The sequence below is a fragment of the Lissotriton helveticus genome, chromosome 3_1 (assembly GCF_964261635.1).
Source record: "Lissotriton helveticus chromosome 3_1, aLisHel1.1, whole genome shotgun sequence".
In the NCBI taxonomy this organism is placed as follows: Eukaryota; Metazoa; Chordata; class Amphibia; order Caudata; family Salamandridae; genus Lissotriton; species Lissotriton helveticus.
The window spans coordinates 243494214-243514386 of record NC_136061.1 but is presented as its reverse complement, the minus strand read 5'-3'; the positions used below and the strand labels follow the sequence as shown (position 1 = coordinate 243514386).

Here is a 20173-nt window from a genome sequence, read left to right as displayed (position 1 = left end):
CTGGCGTGATGCACCAGAAGGATGCAGGAGGCCATCAGCCCCAGTAGCCGCAGCGTCAACCTGACCGAAATCCGGGACAACGGCTGAAAGATGGGAATCAGAGCCTGAATATCCCGGACCCGCCGTTCCGGAGGATAAACCCGAAACTGCGCCGAGTCGAGAACCGCTCCGATGAAAAGGAGCTTTTGAGAGGGACACAGGTGTGATTTCGGCACATTGATGGAAAACCCCAGCTCGTGCAGGAGGTCTGCCGTCATCTGAAGGTGGCGGACGACTGTTTGGGGCGAGCCCGCCTTCAACAACCAGTCGTCGAGGTAGGGGAAGACTGAAACCCCTAACCGGCGCAGATGAGCTGCGACCACCGCCATCACTTTCGTGAACACCCGTGGGGCGCTGGTAAGGTCGAATGGGAGCACGATAAACTGAAAGTGCTCGTGGCCTACTGTGAACCGCAGGTAACGCCGGTGGGCCGGCAGGACGGGGATGTGAAAATACGCATCCTGCAAGTCCAACGCTACCATCCAGTCTTGTGGGTCTAGAGCAGCCAAGACCTGAGCCAAAGTCAACATCATGAACTTCTCCTTCCGGAGGAAGCCGTTGACGTCCCGTAGGTCCAAGATAGGACGAAGGCCCCCTTTGTCCTTCTTGGGCACCAGAAAGTAGTGGGAGTAGCAACCACACCCTACTTCTGGCCCAGGAACGCGCTCGATGGCCCCCTTGGCCAAGAGGGCCGTAACTTCCTCCTGCAGAAGTGTCAAGTGGTCCCCCGACACACGGTGGTTCTGCGGTGGCATGGCTGGAGGAGTGGACTCGAAGGGGAGGGAGTAGCCCCTTCGGACGAGCTGCAGCACCCACCTGTCCGATGTAATCGTGCGCCAGTGGGAGTGGTGATGACGAACCCTGCCACCCACTGGCGTGACATGGGCCCGAAAGCTCGGACTAGGAAGATTTGGAGGCTGCAGCGGGGGGAGGTGTGGACTGACCTCGCCGCTGCCCTCTACCGCCACCACGGCGGAAACCACGGCCGCCACCACGCTGGGGAGCGTTCTGCGGCGCGTGGCTGGCAGCACGCGTGGGACCGCCCCTTCCTTGGCCACGAAAGGGGCGAAACGAACCCTGCTGCTGGCGCTGGGTCGAAAGACCCAAGGACTTGGCCGTGACCCTGGAGTCCTTGAAGCGCTCAAGCGCGTTGTCCGCCTTGTCACCGAACAGGCGACTGCCATCGAAAGGCATGTCCATGAGGGCAGTCTGGACATCCGGCGAGAAGTTGGCGGATCTCAGCCAAGCATGGCGACGAATCGCCACCGTCGTGGACATAGCCCGTCCCAGCGAGTCGGTCGTGTCAAGACCACACCTAATCGAATACCTCGCCGCGTCCCGGCCTTCAACCAAGGCCTGGTTGAGCTTGTCCCGCACCTCCTGCGGGCACTGCGGCAGACACTCCGCGACCGTGTCCCACAGAGAGTGGGTGTAGCGGCCCAAGAGGCATGCGGTATTACAAGACCGCAGTCCAGCACTCAAAGACGAAAAGACCTTCTTGCCAAATTGGTCATATCGCTTCGATTCCCGATCGGGCGGAGCCGACGGGAATGCGGACTGGGAAGTGGAGGCCTGGATCACCAGACTCTCCGGGGAGGGATGGGTGGAAAGGAAGGCAGGGTCGTCCGAACACGGACGGTGACGCCTGGCAACGTTCCGGTCAACTGGTGCACCGGAAGCGGGCCTGGACCAGGTGCCCAAAAGGACATCCGTCAGGGCCTAATTAAATGGCAGCAGAGGCTCCTGTGGGCACGACTGCGGTTTAAATACTTCGGTGAGGATGTTAGGTTTCACCTTAGCGACGGGGAGCTCAAGGCGCAAAGCCTTGGCAGCCCTCATCAGGACCACCGAATAGGCAGCCCCCGCCTCCGACGCCACAGGGGAAGGCCAGACAAACCCAGGGTTGGGCGACTCGTCCAGACCACTGGCCTCACCTAAGTCACCTACCCAGTCCACGTCATACTGGCAGGCTCGTGACAAAGGGTCCTCAGACCCCTCCCAACCCTCTCCATATTCGTCCTCATCGCCATAGGACGAGTCGACGATGTAAACCGGCTCCTCGGAGCCAATGGGCCCCAACGGCGCCGGACTCTGCGTCGGACGACGCCGGTCCGACTCCGCGTCAGAGAGGGATCGGGGGTGGCGCCGCACGGCGCCGGCGCCGGGGACCCGACGCCGGCCGGAACCGACGGCGGAGTCACGGCGCCGCGCGGAGGCGGCACCATGGGTTGCCCCAATGGAATCGGCGCCGGGGAGGCCGGAGGACCAGCCGGCGACGACCCTGAAGGGCCCAGCGGCGCCGGGGCCGGAGCCGCCGGCGGCACCGGGGCCGGAGCACTCGGCGGCGTCGGGGCAGGTGCACCCGAACCGCTCGGGCTCCCAGACGGGACCGACGGGCCCGCAGGCGCCGTAGGCCCCGCCGGAGGAGACATCGCCCTCATAGCCATGAGGAACGCCTCAATCTCCTCGCGCGACGCGCCTTCCCCCAGGGACCGACGGGTATGGGGCAGACGGCGTCGGCGACCCACGCGGGGCCGCGGGGGTGGGGCCACCCGAACCCCCGGCCGCATCACGCGGGCGTCGGGGGGAGTCGGGGGTACGATGATGACGCCCCGACCTCTTGTGACGCTTACCTGATGAACCGGAGGAATGGTGGCGACTCCCGGAGCGCTCATGGCGGCTCCGCGATCGCTCCCTCGACCGCTCCCTCGACCTCCGACCGGACCGGGACCGCTCTCGACGCGGGGCCGACACTCTGAGTTCGAGCAGCTTGCGGGACCGCTCCCGTCTAGCTTTACCTGTCAAGGCCCGGCAGTCGACGCAAGACTCAACGTCGTGGTCCGCGCCCAGACACCGGAGGCAGAGTCGATGGTGGTCGGTGACCGACATCATTCGGTCGCACCCGTCGCAACTCTTAAACCCGGGCATCCTACCGGCACCTTGAAGAAGAGGTAAAGTTAACAAAACTAGGTCAAAGACCGGAGTACTGCCCTTCGGATCTGCGCTAACTGGCGCGGAAAAAAGAAGAACTGACGTCAGCGCGCGGAGGCGGCGTCTATATACTCCAGCGACGTCATCACGGCGCACGACGCCGACGACGCGGAGCCGCAGGGGACGCCTGCAGACGACGCCTACCGACGCGCAGGGGTACTGCTACGCAAAAGTTTCCGGATCCAGACTGACGCCTGGGGATATTCTAAGGTAAGGAATCTAATACTAACCTGTTTCTTTCAGATTTTGTGTACTGGGGCACGAGATGGGACAACCAGTAACATGTTCCTTTAACCTCGATGCATATGATGAAAAAACACCCTCTCAGCAACAATATTCTATCCCAAAACAATCCACTTCAAATTCAGGTACTATTTGCCCAAAAAGAGCAACACAACAATCAGTAAAGGAATAAATAGGGTGATTGCTGCTCTACGAACCTGAAGAATATATATTAGTAAAAACGTGGTCAGTGACCGTACTCAGAAGATTTTTCATATTTGAAATATCCCTAGCAAACAGGGTGGGACTCTTGAGTAGCACACAGTAAAGTAACAAATTAAGCATATCTGGAATAGTACGTTTGGTGTACTTAGTGCTACTCTGGCTATATTGTCAGTTCCTCAAATTTTGTCAAAGGAGAGCAAGGAGGCTCCGTCTCCCCATTCTCACACCTCTTCAAGAGGGAGGGCTAAAAAGTAACCATTACTAACAAGGACCTGAGACTACCCTCTTCCAAAAAGGGAGATACAGTAAGCTTATTTATGAAAGGATATGTGGGAAGATCAATATACTCTTCATTATCTTGTCTTCAAATTGATAACTAAGCTGCATACCATACTCTGGTGTCTGGTTCATAGGAACCTGTGAATCTATTTAAGACCTCCAATGTAAATTACAAGCTAAATGTTCATGCTCTCATTGCTCAACCTTCATTTATTTCGTATAGTGCCGTGTCAGCTTGGATCTCAGTGAATTTATCCTTCTTGAAAGAGAACACCCTAAGACAAGTTTGCAGTCTTTAATGCTAGCCCAGTCTCAAAAGCAGACTGTCTAAGTCAGAAAGGCTTGTAAGCCAGGTAGGCACCACTAAGATCAAGGTGAGCAAATTAATGGTAACAATTTGGCAAAGATGACTGCAAAGGGACAGTATGCATGGGATAAAATGGCAAGAGTTCTGAAATCATATACCTTATGGAACCTCTTGTGCATCACTGCAGAGTTACATAGGTAATAATTTTTTATATGGTGGCTTTGGAATACCCCCACAAGAGAACACTCCTTACACTCGACATGGACAAAACCCCATTAGCTGTCAAATATGAAAAGATTTTGTCCCCAAATACGTCAGTGTATTCATGTGGTGCATCTAGTAATTCACCTGGCTTGCACAGGGAGAACGCCTAGGAGTATCAACAGTATACTCCAGCTTTGGATGAATGAGCCAACATTCTTAAGAAAAGAACCATGTAGTTCGTAACAGCCATAATTCAAACTATGGCACAATGGATGCATTTCCACGTGAATCCAGCCATAGACTGTATTAAATAACTGAATTGACAAATTATGTCCAGGCATATAGAGGCTTCCCATATATTCAAATTTGGCTCCGCTGATAAAATATGTGGTATGTGATAGAAAAGGGACATATACATTTCTTCATCAACTAAAATGACTAATAACACATTTGTAATATCAGAGAAGGATACTGAGCCTCACCTGGGAACGTGAAGGACCCATCCAGTGTGTTCATTCATTCTAATGGTGCAGCCAGTTAGCTTTACTTCTGTCAGTTTATATATATATATATACTCCAAATGCTAAGTGAACAGTACAGGTCAACTTTACATACCTATAATAAAAGGTTTGCAGCTTGACACTTTGCAGATTCACATTCTTTGCACTGTACTGCAAACGAGGTCTAGGTCTGAAATTCATTTTTAAGGTTTTGCTTGGCTTCAACAATGATTATAAAGACTCATTATTACATCACACTGAAGCTGACAATACACTGTTACACATATTCCAACTTCGATTATAGCGCTTCAATGGAACTTTAGCGACTGAGAAGTGCGTTTCAACAACACAATCTGAGCTGGTTCCAAGGCAAACAAATGAAACATTTGGTGTTACCATTTCATGGTGGAGTTCTACAGCTAACTAGTTATCATTGTGGTCTTTTTCTGTGAATACTTATTGGGATCTCAGTGAACCGCTAGATCAAGAGGACATGGTCTCGTGCTTGTGTTAGGTACTACAAGATGCACAAGGCTATGAGCCCAGAAGTGCATGGAAGCACCATACTGATGTTTCAGTAGCTAAAAACAAGAGAACCTATAGCCAGAATAACAGATTATGTCTTGAAAGAGAAATGGGGGAGGGTGGAAGTAGACCATGTAAAGAGCTCGTGTAAAGAACTTGCTCATTAACATTTATTTTTATTTTATTTACTTATATAGCGCAGGAATTCGACCCCCGAAGGGGTATCTCCGCGCTTGCGTTCTTACCAAAACTATATCCAGAAAGAGAAACCATCAGGCAGTGAAAGGTGTCTACATGGTCAGGAACAGGTGAGTTTTTAAGCATTTCCTAAAGGTGGCCAAATTAGGATTTTGCCTAAGGGTAAGAGGCAGGGAGTTCCAGAGGGTAGGGCCTCGGTAGGAGAGGGCTTGGCCTCCCTGTCTTTCCTTTTTAATCCGTGGTACTTGGAGCAGAGATTGGGTCTGAGAACGCAGAGAGCGACCAGGCTCATAGGGTCTGAAAAATTCTGATAGGTACTTAGGACCTGCGCCAGACAGGCATTTATGAATTGTGCAACATATCTTGAACTTCACCCTCTGGCGAATAGGCAGCCAGTGTAATTTGTTCAATAAAGGGTGTGAGGGGAATCTGGATGGAACATTCAGGATCAGTCTGGCCGCTGTATTTTGGGCTACCTGTAGTCTACCAAGTTGTTTCTCATTGGCAGAGATGAGCAGCCCATTACAGTAGTCCAGTCTACTGATTACCAATGTCTGGACTAAAGTTTTCCTATGGCAGTCCGCTAGATAAGGGAAAACCCTTATCAGAAGTCCAACATGAACAACCCACCTGGAAAATAAAGTGTATTGGTATAGGAATCAATAACTGCAGATGGTAAAATAAAAGGGTTCTCGCAGCATGTTCTATAAACAGTTGGCTACATATGTAGAATGCTGCTTGAGCCAAACTCTTGAAGTGAGAGGTCCTGTATTAATCAAGAGATTTCTCCACCATGAACTTCAGGACACGTTGGTAGGGTTAGCTTATAGGCATTTACAATTACACAAAGCACAAGTCCAAAAAACAGAGCCAGTTAACTTAGTATAGAGTTTTTAAGGCAAGGTCAGAATAAGCATTTATAATCCTCGAGAGGTAAGAGTTTAATTGTTTAGAATAACTCCTCCTATGTTTTAAAATAGAAGAACGATTTTAGTCTCTTTCAGACAGAGTGCAGCACAGAAAACTAGAAAAGGTTCACACTGCAAACAAGACCACAAAAGCCATCTGAAGTCTTTGCCACGAAGAAGGGATGAAAGAAATGTGCTTATTGTTTCACTGCAGTGGTATCACAACTTTTGAAACAGCGATATGAATGCAGCAAGCACCGGAACGTTGTCAGCTACAACACTTTTTCAACCACATAACATTTTTAGCACAGATGAAGGTGTACGGGGCTATGTCATTGTGAAACAATCTGTGCTGGTTTATAGAAGGTCCAGGGGGTCAAGTTTTCTATGTCTGCCCATTGATCAATGCTTTCAAAAGAAAATGTGAATAGTGGCAAAAGAAGACATCCTAAACCTGAAAGCAAGGCTGTAAAGAAAACTTATGTTGGGTACATTGGAAGACTTAGCAGTACCAGAAGAATACAGGCTACGTAACTAGTAGGAAAACTCAATAGCTACTAAGTGGCCAACACAAACGGCCATTTAGTAGACATTCTTGAAACTATGGAGTTTGTTCTGCAAGCAGTAATATTCTTCAGCCAGTAGATGGGTATATCAAAAGGTTTTTCAATGCAGATTTTAGGTGAAAGAGAGGAGATATTGTGCTACTACTACTGTGCTCTCTAATTTAAAAGCATTCACCAACAAGGGGGTGTACAAAGCAATTAAGTGCAGTGAATGCAATGAAGGCAAATATCTTTAAGACTTTTTATAGAGCGACATTGCTTGATAAATCGTTAATGCTGCTGTTGAAAATCAAAACATTTTCCTTCTGAAATATTGAAGACCATTGTGATAGCCTGGGCCAATCAATTTAGTTCAGAGTAGGTTTGCTGCTCAAAAAAGCGTCTTCAGTAATGTGCCAATTTTCACTGGCACTTTAGTTACTAAAGGAAAAATAGGTGCACAAAATGATTAAGAGCCCACTAGATGAATGATTGAAGCACAATTGGTACCCCCATACTGCTCAGTAGATACGAACTGGACAGAAAAGTTCAATTTTAAATTATATAAATTATGACATTTCATGTCTGGATGTTTTTGAATGGCAAATATTGAAAACAAAATTAATAACAGTTCACTTGACAGTAAATTGCATTGATTTCTAACAATATTTTAGCTTGAACATTCTGACATTTTACCTTAAAGTGCTGATTGTTGTGAGGGTTTATTCTGAAGCAGGAAACCAAGCAGTCAATCATCAAATCTACATCGGCATTCTGATTGCCTGCACCTCTGGAGAACGGCTTGGTGGGATTAAAGAGTAGGGTCTAATTCAAAATATTAAATAAAGACATACATTTAATCAATGTGGCTGAAGAAAGAACAGCTTTCTTAATCGTTAGACTACCTGAATGAGAGAATATCACTGAATGTATGCATTCATGGAATACAAAACTTACAACGAATGGGATATAGTATAGCTTTCATCACAGACCTACTACAAAACAAGGCCTTCCTTCTCTAAGCTTTTAACTAAACAGATTAACAATTCCATCAACTTTGGTTTTTATCATGCAACCACAAGACTAGAAAGAAATGAGCCAAACAGGCAGGAATCATGCATACCTGTGATGTGGATAGATATAACATATGCTTGGTCTAATGTTGCTGCCATATGCAAGCTTACACCACAGGCACCCAGTTCTCAAACAAAACTGGCAGAGAGCTAATACTTTGCTGCACAATAATAATTGGGAATTTCCCTCAGCTTTGACAGTTAATAGAGAGTAAATAGAATACTCAAGAATGTGTTTGGGCTAGTGCATCCATTTGCTAAAATATTTGACGCGATTGATATATTACCCCTACCTTCACAACCCAAGGCGGTAATTTTCTGTTGACACACGCGACAGCAATGATAAAACGTCAGCTCAAAATTAGATTCAGCCATACAGAAATAAAATAGTTATGTGGATAGTGCTACACTTGAAGGCCAATATAAGCAATGCATTCTTTTTTTGGCATGACCTAAAGACAGCTTTAGCTAAAGAAATCCTAACCAGCATAGGCAAATCGAACAGTTTTCGCCTTTGGCTGCTATTGGTTTTGTCAATAGTTTGCTCCCATGCTGTACAGCTTCCCGATGTTGCGTTGCATGGCTAAAGAAAATTGACTTTAAAAAAAGGCACTAGAACATTGCGGCACATTATTTTCCATTAGCAACATGGTAGGGGTGGAGAGTGGTGGCAGGGTTAGGGTAGAAATGCAGGGTGACCAATGAGGGTTAAGACATTCGGGGTGTGGGGGAAGTAAGCATGGGGCTGAGGAAGCAAATAGCGGGTGGGGAGGAGAATCAGCAGGAGAGAGAGCATAGTGGAGCAGGTGGAGAAGAATCAAACTGGTGAGCAAGCCATGGGAAAAGTAATCGTGAGAGAGAAGGAAGACGTAGACGGGGAAAGCAATAGTGAGGGCAGGGGCGAGGAGGCATGTGTGAGAGGGCAATATGAAACAGGCAGAGGAAAGTACATGGGCAAGAGAGTGCAGCAGGGAGTGGAGGAAGAAGGGCACAATAGGGAGAGAGGTGGAAACGCATGTATTCTTGTGGAGTGGTTCAAGCAAAAGCAACAAGTATGCCCCTTACAGAGCAGTGGAAGTACACTAGCAATGCTCCAGGTGACAGAGACACAAGCTGGACACATCAAGCAATCAAATAAGAAGCAAGAAAATTAGTGAAAGGAAAGTCAACCAATGGAAAGCAATGGGCGTACTCCAAAGCCCTGCATTTCCTTGGTAAGCCCACAATATGTCTTGTAACAGACAGCGAATGCGTGGTCTAGTGGGTTGAACCTAAAAATACATACACATATTGTATGAAGCTGGCTATGTATATACTATACCAAAGTAAGGTATAGTGTGCACAGAGTGCAGTGGAGTCCCAAAGGTAGGCAGAGATAAAAGTAGATATTAGCTTACTCTCTATTTGTGGTAGTGTGGGTGAGTAGTAAGGCTTTATCAGAGGGTAGTGTTAAGCGTTTATTGTACTCACTCAGGCAAAAAATGATGTCGCACACTCAAAGACTGAACTTAGACCAATTTGTTTAGTAGGGTTTTTTTTTATAGAACCAAGACAGGACTGGTACAGGTAAGCATAATAATACCTTGCAAGAATAATGCAGTTGAATACGTTTTGAATGCAGTTGAATCAATTGGATTGGTTACAGGTAAGTAATTTGCTCCTAAAACACTGAGAACTGCTTTTCAGTTACTTTTCAGATTACTTGTTAAGTTACTTTTTCTACTCCTATGTGACCCTTAGAGTATATCCAGTCATATTCCTTCCTATGTATATAGAGATAACTCTAATGACTAGTCTCCTATGTGACTTTTAGAGTATATCCATGTGTATCCCTTCCCTTTGTATATAGAGATAACTCTAATCACTAGAACATGCCGTAGTCCGCATTGCTCTCTACCATTCCTATGTGACTCTTAGAGTATATCCATGTGTATCCCCTCCCTAAGTAGATAGATATATCACTAGTATATGCCTAGAATTTATCCATTTATATCTCCTCCTTGTGTGACTTTATCTCTTGTACATTTGCAATTTTTTCCGTTTGTACCTTTTTATAACGTATGTAATCCTAAGTCTGTATGTTTTCAACTGGTTCTTATGTAAGTAAAAAATTTGCAAATTTTTTGTCCGCTTGTAACCTTCAGTCCTTATGTTTGAAACTGGGTCCTATGTAAAGCGCTCTGACACCCTCGGGTAAAGTTCGCAATAAAATCGCACAAATAAATAAAATAAAATAATAAATAAATAAATATGCCTACATATCACACTGGGACATTTCCAAGATAAAAGGTAAGTAAATCAGCTGTTGTACATATGTAGTTTAAGGTTTCATACAAACCAACTCCACACTTAAAACAATTTTCACAAGAATGCAGTCAATGCAGTCCTATGGGAAAAAAACAATGTCTTGTTGTTTTAATTGTAAGTACTTAGTTTTGAGAGTTGGTTTTCTGGGGTTAGAACCAGGGTTCCCCCAGGGTCAAGGATGCCCTCTCAAAGCACCCTCAGCGGCACTAGGGCAGCCGAATGCAGTGTGCTGAGGCCCAATGTTATCCAGTGGGGGATAGGGGGCCTCCGGTTGGTGGCTGCTCATTTACAGGCCGCAAGGTTGAGGGAGCAAAGCTCCTGAACTTACGTTCAGGGCAAACGGGATCCGATTTAGCACACAAGGTGCACCCACAGCAGAACAGGGGTGGCAGGGTGCTGTTTTGGCATTAGGTGTCTGGTTGTTTTCAATGGGGATTCTCTGGTTGCAACAAACACTACAGGCTCGGAGACGAAGATCTTCTGGAGGCGGTTGGGATGTCTTGGGGTGCTGGGACACTGTTGGTTAGGCCACCCAAGGCCATGGGAAGTCAGGTGCAGGGGACTCTTGGCGCTGGGTTTCTCTTACCAGGTCCGGTCGCGTTCAGGGGGATCCTACAGAAAGGGGCTACAGGCGTTGGTTGGAGACTTGAGGCAGATCAGGGACCACCAGATCCCAGGTCAGGATCGCAGGGGAGACCTCCTCGTTATGTTGGGCCACTCGAAATCTGGCCGTGGGAGGTGCAGAGTGGTGCAGACTCGCAGATTTGGCCAGAACCAGAGTCTGTTGGCGAGCAAATCCGGTGCTCACGGAAGACAAAGTCTGGTTGGGGAAGGTAGGGCACTGGGGGGCTGCTGGCCGCAGGACACACCTTGATATAGGGCTGGGGCCAAGTCAGTTGGTGTCCTTCTTCTTCTTCTTCAGCACGTCCCTTCAGTCCTTCTTCTTGTTTCTTTTTGTCTGAGGAGACAAGGTTCAGGGTTGCCCCTAAATACTACATTTAGGGGTGTTACAATAGGTACAGGGTTGGACCAATTATTCCCTTCCTTGGGGTGGGTACTCCCCCTATTATGCCACCCTCCAGTGAGAGTGGGGCATAAGCCTCACTCTGGTTGGCTGGTTCCCCCATCTTTAAGATGGCAGGGACAGAGTTGTGCTTCACCTCACCTCTCCCACCTGAGGGGTGGGGTTGGCAAAAGTGGGCACAACTCTCCTCCTAAATTGGTTTCCCCACTGATTCTCCCGCCCAAAGTGGGGGTCAAAACCCGTGGGGGCCAGTTGCTGGGAGCTGCAAATAGGTAGGGTAGCTCACAAAGGTGGCAAGCCTTTGAAGCTTACCCTTAGTGGACCCTGCCCATCCTGGGGGAGGAGGCTTTGCACCTCGACCCAGGATGTGCTTTGTTTCAGGTCCCCAAGAGCAGCAGGCTCTTGACCCAGGGGACAAGAAACATGTCTTGTGGTGGCAGCTGGTGAACACGTTTTTCAGGGGGTATCTCTAAGATGCCTTCTGAGTGCATTTGTCATTAAATCCCACACTGACATCAGTGTGGGTTTAATGTGCTGAGAAGTTTGATGCCAGCCTTCCCAGTTTTCAGTAAAGCCATTATGGTGCTGTGGAGTTCGTAATGACAAACTCCCATACCACATACTCTTTGGCTTTACTGTACTTACAATGTCTAAGAATGGACTTAGACTCTGCAGGCGAACAGGGCTCAAGCACCTGTACCCTCTCTACTGGTATAGTGCAACCAGCTAGAGGGGTGGCTGACCAGTGCCAGTGGACTGTAGGCATGGCAACAGGGAAGTGTGCAATGTTGACTTTTAACTTTTCTCAGCACCAAAACACAGCCTGCAATGGCAGTGGGTGTGTGTTAAGGTACAGGACCACTAAGGGTGGCACAATAATAGCTGCAGCCCTTAGACGCCTTTCCTGGTCACAGTGCCCTAGGTACTTAGGGTACCTCTTACAAGGGAATTAAATGTGGCCAGAGATTTGCCAATTGGGTTCTGTAACAGTACAGTTTAGAGAAAGAACATAGGCCCTGTGTACCTGGTTGGGAGGAACCCAGGGCACACTCACCGTACATCAACATTTGCAAAAAGTAGGGGGCAACCATGCAAAAAGGGGCACTTTTCTACACATATGAAATGGTTACTTGTGTATATAGTCCTGGTTCTTCATCGTAGAAATGTTCACTGATGTCCTAAACATTAGAAAAATGACCTGTTGTGAATGTGCACCCAGAAACAAAGACATCTATCCATCTATCTATCCTACTGGCGGTCGCCAGTAGGTAGTTATAGTTAGGACCTACTTTCCATAGGAAATCCACAACATTCTATTTGGAATAACTTTGGCGCCGGTGGAAGAATCTCCGTGAAAATCGCCTGCTCGGTTCTGCTCCTTCCCTGAAAGCTTGGGGGTGATTCGTCAAGTGGGGGCCGAGAACAAAGGGGGTCCCAAAACGTGTTTTCCCCATGCAATTTTCCATAGGGACCTTTAGCCAGGGCTACAGCCCGAATGGATGAACCGAATTACACGAAATTTGGCAGAGAGGTAGAGTTCTGTTCGCAGATTGTGCTTTTTGTTAAATGGTGTAAATCCGTTCAGTAGTTTCTGAGAAAATTGCAAGTAAAATCATAGCGATATCTAGAGACAGAGTTCAGCACACGTACGGCAATCTGTTCAATAACGAGCGCGAGCTGCATGCTGATTGGCTGTAAACTGTCTGGCAACACTCGAAACCAGGAAGTGTTGGCGGCTATCTTGTGCCTCGCTAGAACCGAGTCAGAAGAAAACAGTAAAGCAAAGTTGAGAAATAAGGGAAGGGGTAGGCTACAAACATTCTGGCCCTCTAGGTTTGCTCAGGGGGTTGTACATGGATGTTTAGGCTCTATTTTATTTTTTATTTTAAAGGAAAATCGTGGCGTACGCATATGGAAATACGTTCAATTACGAGCAAGAGCTGCATGCTGATTGGTTGTCAATACTCCAAAACAGGAAATGTTGGTAGCCATCTCGTTTCTCGCGAGAGCCGAGTCACAAGAAAACAGTAAAGAAAAGTTGAGAAATAAGGAAGGGGGCAGGGTAGAAACATTCTGACCCTATAGTCTTGGTCAGGGAGATGGTACATGGATCTTTAGGCTCAATTTTTATTTTAAATAAAATAAAAAATGTTGGGGTACTCGTGCAGCACTTGTACGCCGTGGAAAAGGTGAAAAAAACTAGAAATCAGTTTTGTTTATTAGGTCCGGGGGGGGGGGTGGGGGGGAGGATGGGCAAATTACGGGTGCAATTTTTAGAGCTATATTTCTGTGACAGTATGTAAAACTTTCCGTTTTTTTTTCATGTATCAGTTGTAATCTCTACGCATGCGCAGCCTTGTTTGCAAGTGCACTTTTTTTTTCTTTTTCTTCAAGTTCGCCAAGCAAACCTCTCCTGATTTCAGGTACAAAATTTGCCGCTTTCTTTTCCCGGGTCATGTGCGTCATCCGGTGCTATACTTTTGTAATATATTAATAAACATATTGTATGTATATTTATTTGAAATGTAGTGTTGAGGCGCCAAACGATGATTACATACTCCGTCCAACCGCCATTTTAGTAGTTTTCTCCGTTATTTTTATCTATACCGGTTACTTTCATTTTACCCTGTGCATATTTTCTCTGTGATCGATGAGATTTCGTGCCACAGATACCACGGTGTTTGTCCTTGGTCTCCGATCTTATCAGACTTGGTCACACATATAGCTAGAAACTAATTTGAAGGACGTAAGGCACAGGCATTACAACACGTGTTGGTCAACAAAAAAACATTATTAAGATTATGCATTTATCATGTGTGGTAAATGCATGCTAGTTGTAAAAGTATGTGTGGAAAAGCGATATGCGTGCTACATGTAAATGTCGGAATTTGTAAAGCGCACAGCTACCTCCACTGGAGGTGTCCCGGCGCTGTCCGTATACCGCTTAGGAACCCTTCCTGGCTTTCCTGGGAAATGTCCACTCCTGGGCACCCCCCAGGTGCAGCCAGGCATCCCATCGCTTTTGGGGCCGTTGTGGAGACTAAGCAAGCTATTGCCCAGAGTTGCAGCGTGGGACCCATGATCAGAACAGGCACTGAGGCGAGAATATCCAGTCAGGGGAATTAATGAGCCGGAGACCCGCCGAGGCGGGAATCAAACCCTGGTCCCTGGCCAGAGCTCTGCATCAAGGTCTGCCTGCTCTAACCATTGAGCCACACTTCTCCACTGCTAATGGTTTTGTGGTGACGATCACGCGTGCTTATGAACCGGGTTTGGGCGTGGTGGAGTCTAGGGTACCAGGCGGAGGGGCACGCAGCTGGACTCATACAATATAGAAGTAATATAGGATTTTAAAAACTTTAAAAAAAATATTTCATAATTATCCTATATTAAGCCTTCTGTTAGTATGTTCATTAAATACATGAATATATGTTTTTAAACAATTAAAAACATTCGCGTATTTTTTGTACGGGGAGCCATACATGACGTCACACGGAAGCTTCGATGCGACGTGTAACGTCAAAGGGTATTCGTAGCGTATGCTGAGAATGATTAGCAGTACAAACTATGGTGCGATCACTCTCTCACTGTCAAATCAGAGCACAGGGCGCGCTATGAGAATGGTTACAAGTGGCTACTCATTGGAGATCCAATTCAGGTGTGTAGCTTATCCAGAGTATCATAACGTTATTTTTTAACCTGGTTAAGTTTGAGGTTTGCATGAAATACTATGCTATAGGCAGATATGGATGTTTAGGGAGCGCTTATCTGCATGAAGCTTGGTTATTACCATTTACATATAGGTGTCTGAGGGAGGGAAAAGAAGTCTATGTGAATGGCGAGGATTGCACAATAGTACCAGATTACTACTTAATTTGTAGACACATATAATTGCATGGCTCTTGTATACAAGATGCGCCTAATTTGGACTGAGTTTTGAAAGGTAGTCCGACACCTGCTATCATAACAACGTTCACTTTACTGGAAACGGGAGTTATTTACTTGAAATAATGGAGATTGTTGTGCAATGTTAGCAGGCATCGCTTACAAGATTACAGTAACTGAGCATGTGGTTTGATTAAAAAAAAAGTTGTGTTAACTCCTCTGTATGGGAAGCTGGATGTTTCCATCTGGCTGTCGATTTCGACCTTGAAAGCAGAGTCAACCAAATGAGTCTTATAAGAGCGCTATTGTCTCAAAAAGAGGTCGCTCTTATATCTGGTACAGAAACATTTGTCCTTCATGTAGCAAACTCCCGCGCAGTAGTGCATGCTTTATTAAATACAGACGTGCTCTTGAATTTTGGGGAGTTAATTTAGAGTATCTTTAATGTGTCCTTGACTACGGGGTTACCTTACTTTTTTAAAGTTAGAAGCAGTGGCCTTGTGACTTCTGTAGAAAGTATATTTGGTGTCTTTTCATTCGATTTTTTTTGCAGCATCTTTGGTGGATTGCGCTTAATACTCGCATTAGTTGCCGGCGTGCTTTTATTAATTTGTTTACATAAATATGGATGCACATCCTGCAGCAGACGATAATATGTCCTGACTGTTGCTGCTTCGCAACCGAATGATTAGTTACTGGCCATGCAGAAGCGGACCATCTTGTGATGGATAGTTCTCTATATAAAATCTGCTACCCGTTGGCCGGTTGGAGAAAATAATGAAGAACATGGCCATTAAAATGAGGATTCGGAGGCAAGAGTTAGAAAAAATACCATCCGTATTTTGAGCATCGCGGAGAGCACAAATACTGGCAGGCTGGACCAGTTTGTGGAATGCCTGCTGGTCAAACTCTTCGGTAGGGACTCCTTCACATCCACATTTGTGGTGGAGAGGGCCCAAAGAACTCTAGGGATGCGCCCCAATCCCAGAGGCCCCCCGCCCCCGAGGACGCTGATCTCCAGACTCCTTAACTATAGAGACTGCGACACAATACTGCGCCTGGCGCGTGAAAAGGGACCACTGCGATGGCAAAAAGCCACACTGAGCACATTCCCAGACTTCTCGGCAATGGTCCAGGAAGCAAGAAGGAAATTCACAGGGGTGAAGGCCGCGCGCAGGAACCTCGGGATCCGATCCAGTGCATCTCTTGGTGGATGTGGAACAAAAGGCGCGTGTCTTTGAGGGCCCATACACAGCACAGGACTTCTGCCGACGCTTCACTGCTGATCGTGCCGCAGACTGGGGTGCAGGCAGAGGACCCAACCTCGGATGCAGCAGCAGATGCCATGTAGCCCAATGACTGGATGACCTAAATCAAACCGTGAAGCTAAAACACGAGGACTACTCACCGACCTAGCCTCAAACACCGAAAGCGGCAAAATACAGTGACATGTGACCTGTGTCACCATTATGGCGGTCCAGGATGTAACTATAAAAACTTTTACCCGGGCACATCCGGGGATACAGGCAGGGTGTTACCACGCCCCTCCTTGAGACTGCGCATCAAGTTTGTTTGATTAGGTTTGTTTGTCTGGCTTTACTAGCCAAACTGTTACTCTGGAACATACATGGCCCCAACAATCAATGCAAAGGCAAGCAGGTCCCGCAGTACCTACAAAGACACCAGGTGGATATTGCTTTCCTGCAGGAAACCCATTTCCCCCTTAAATCACCTAACACATACGCCACGACGGGGGCCAAAATAGATTCTTTTCTAATTACAGCTCCTACGCTAGAGGGGTTTCAATATTGATTCATAAGTGCATACCCTTTCATACGCAGAAAAAGGTGGGAGATACCTTACATCGGGTCACGCTGATTAATATATACTCCCCAAACACAAATAGCCCAGAATTGTACACACGCCTTCAGACCACACTAGAACGATTGGAAACTGACTACATTTGCATGGGAGGGAACCTCAATATGTTACTTAAACCTGAACTAGATAGTATGGCTCAAAACCCCCACACGAAGCCAAACGCGCGGAAAACACTACAAGAGGTGAGGAGCCAGCATTATCACTCAAAACAGGCATTTACTCACCATTCGACCCAACATGACACCTGGACCAACTCGATTATTGGCAGCTTACCCCTGGCCTTTTCCTGTGGGTAGGCTCAACAACATGCCTAAAGCACATGTTATCAGGTCAATCCCAGGTAACACTAAAATTATGGATCCCTAGAGCCAAAGGGTTTGAGACAGTGTCCCCGCTGGCCAAGCTGGTCAGATCTTTTGCTCTGCTGACAAGCAGATCATTGTCTATCTCCCATGATCTGCAGTTGGTAGCAGGGAAATTTAACCAGTGCATGACCAGCTTTATCAGATGGATGCAGAATAACTCCTTTAAGATCAATACAGAGAAAACGGAGGTCCTAGTTTTTGGTTCTCAGACCTCAATCTGGTCGAATGCCTGGTGGCCGGGAGTTTGCGGTCCCCTCCCTGTTCCCACCAAGACAGTCAAAAACCTGGGGGTCATTTCTGGCGTGGGCCTGGCCTTCGAGTATCAGGTCAGGCGCACGGTCAGCACTGGCTCGTGCATTCTGATGACTCTCAGAAACGGGCTCCCCTATATTACAGCAGCGCTGCATCGGCCCACGATCATTGCCTTAATCACCTCCCGGCTTCACTACTGCAATGCCTTGCATCTGAATATCAGCGCAGACTCCCTGAAAAGGCTTCAGGTTGTACAAAATGCATCTGCCAGGCTGATCCTTAATATCCCCAAATGGCATTCAGCAAAAGAGGGGCTTTGTACTCTGCATTGGCTCCCTATTAGGAAGAGAATTTCTTTCAAAGCCCTATGTAGGGTCCACAAGGCCTTGCATTACAAAGGCTCGTAGCAACTGAAAACCATGATTAAATGGTATGTGCCTGGGAGGGCCTTGAGATCTTCCACCCAGAGAAAAATTATCGCCCCTAGAGTCCGCAAAGTCAGATGGGTTGGCCGTTCCTTCTCTGTGGTGGCTGCAAAACTCTGGAATACCCTACCTTCTTCGATCTCCCATGCAGAATCGCTCCCGGTGTTCAAAAAGTTGCTAAAGACTTGGCTTTTTTCAGTTTAGCCAGCTGCTCTGCACTCTCCTCTCTTCTTCTCCACCGCCCAGCGCCTTGCACCTAAGGGTATTAGACCGCTTTATAAATCGTCATCCTATTCTATCCTACTTGACAAAGTGTTCTGCCTGAAGCTGGGCGCTGCCATAGTAGAATACTTTGAACTCAACAAAGGAGCTGTAGCACATGGTCGACCTTGTGGGATGCCTTTAAGGCATATGTCAGGAGGGCTTGCATAGCCAAATAGGCAGGTGTATTGCGGGATCTCTGTAACACATTAACTCGCATAGAAGCAGCCCTAACAGACTTGGAAAGTATGCAGCGTAAAAAACAGGCCCCAGATTATGTCACAAAACATGCAAAACTACTGGAGGAATTCAACGAGGCAGCTGCACGAGAGGCACACTACCTGGGGAAGTACACTAAGGCCTGGCGATATGAGGACGAGGAAAGGGCAGGGAGAACGCTGGATAACTTACTTAGGCCCCCTTGCGGACAATCATACATCACAATGATCAAAAGACAGGACGCCCCCCCCCCCTTTAGGTGGCGGATGTCCCCATGGCACCTCCGAAACCCGGACTACGAAGAAATGCTACATACGGCGATAGGAGAATATCTAGCCACAAATGTTGCTTCCACTCCATCTCAGTGCATCCTCTGGGAGGCCCTGAAACCTACTCTCCGTGGAGTAGAAATTAGCTAACCGACCAAAGAAAAGAGCGCATAGCGAGAACAGTTGGCAGATCTTGAGGCGTGTCAGGCGTCTTTGACGACACAAATCAACCTGGCCCCCAGCCCATATCTTTCATGGCAATTTGATACTAACGCAACACGCAATACAACAATATCTAATGGGGGAAGCCAAAGAGATCTGGGAGGCATCACAACATGGGGTATATTAGCGGTGCGATAGGTCGAGTAAAATGCGCCACTGGTTATGCCAAGCCTACAAATCACCCGCTATTGTTCCCACTATACGCGATGTCGAAGGGGGCCAATGCTCCTCGCCAGACCAGGTGGCTCGGGTATTCGCTGAACACTTTTCCTTACTGTATGAGCGTTGCGAGCAGCTCTCAGATGCCCAAATGGCGGAATTTCTTATAGATATACCACCACAAAGACTTGCAGACCAACTGGAGGCCCCTATCACACTAGACAAGCTGATCGGGGCCTTGCACACTCTCCGTCCGGGTTGGGTCCCCAGACCCAATGGGTTTCCCATGGAGTTCTTAAGGCCGAATATGTATATATTAGGCCCCCACTTACTGGCTGCCATACATGATGCACATGAACAGGGTATTCTACGGCAGGACCGGAGGCTTCGAATTATACCTTTTTTCTCCGCTTTTATTTTCACAGCAGCGATAAAAACAACAAACTACATTTCCCATGAACACTTGGGAAAGGAAAAAGAAAGTCCAACAACAATAGTCCTTCCTCAGTGACAGCATCCCAGCCAGCCCTGATAGTCCTTCGGTCATTCCTCATCCTCTTTCTTCACTGCTCAGCAGCCATTTAAGTCGTTTTTTGATTCATCTCCTTGGGTTTGGGGATTGTTTCTGTGATATTTGAGTAACGCTCGCTTGTGGGTGAGTTCTGTTTTTATTTCCAGATATCCTGTAATCCTGTAATCGCGTCCTGTACGCTGCGAGCGTGCCGGATGCGATTTGGTGCCCATTTACAGTGTGCTGTGGTCCTCCCGCCACCAGGAGACGATATTTCCTCTCACTGGTGGCGCGAGTTTGGGAGCGCGAAATTCGGAGTTTTCAGGCTAGCGCTGCTGTCTGGAGATTGCATGTCCCCTGCCACCCGGTCTACGTCC

General features: G+C 47.3%; 1 protein-coding gene across 8 annotated transcripts in view; it reads right to left on the bottom strand.

Moving 5' to 3' along the window:
• NF1 (neurofibromin 1) overlaps positions 1-20173 on the bottom strand; it is a 2143703-nt gene that overhangs the window by 1615554 nt on the left and 507976 nt on the right. For all 8 annotated transcript variants that reach the window (XM_078679713.1, XM_078679719.1, XM_078679717.1 and 5 more), the window contains exon 10: positions 7640-7768. In XM_078679713.1, the coding sequence (XP_078535839.1) occupies positions 7640-7768 (129 nt within the window). The remainder of the gene's footprint in view (positions 1-7639; positions 7769-20173) is intronic.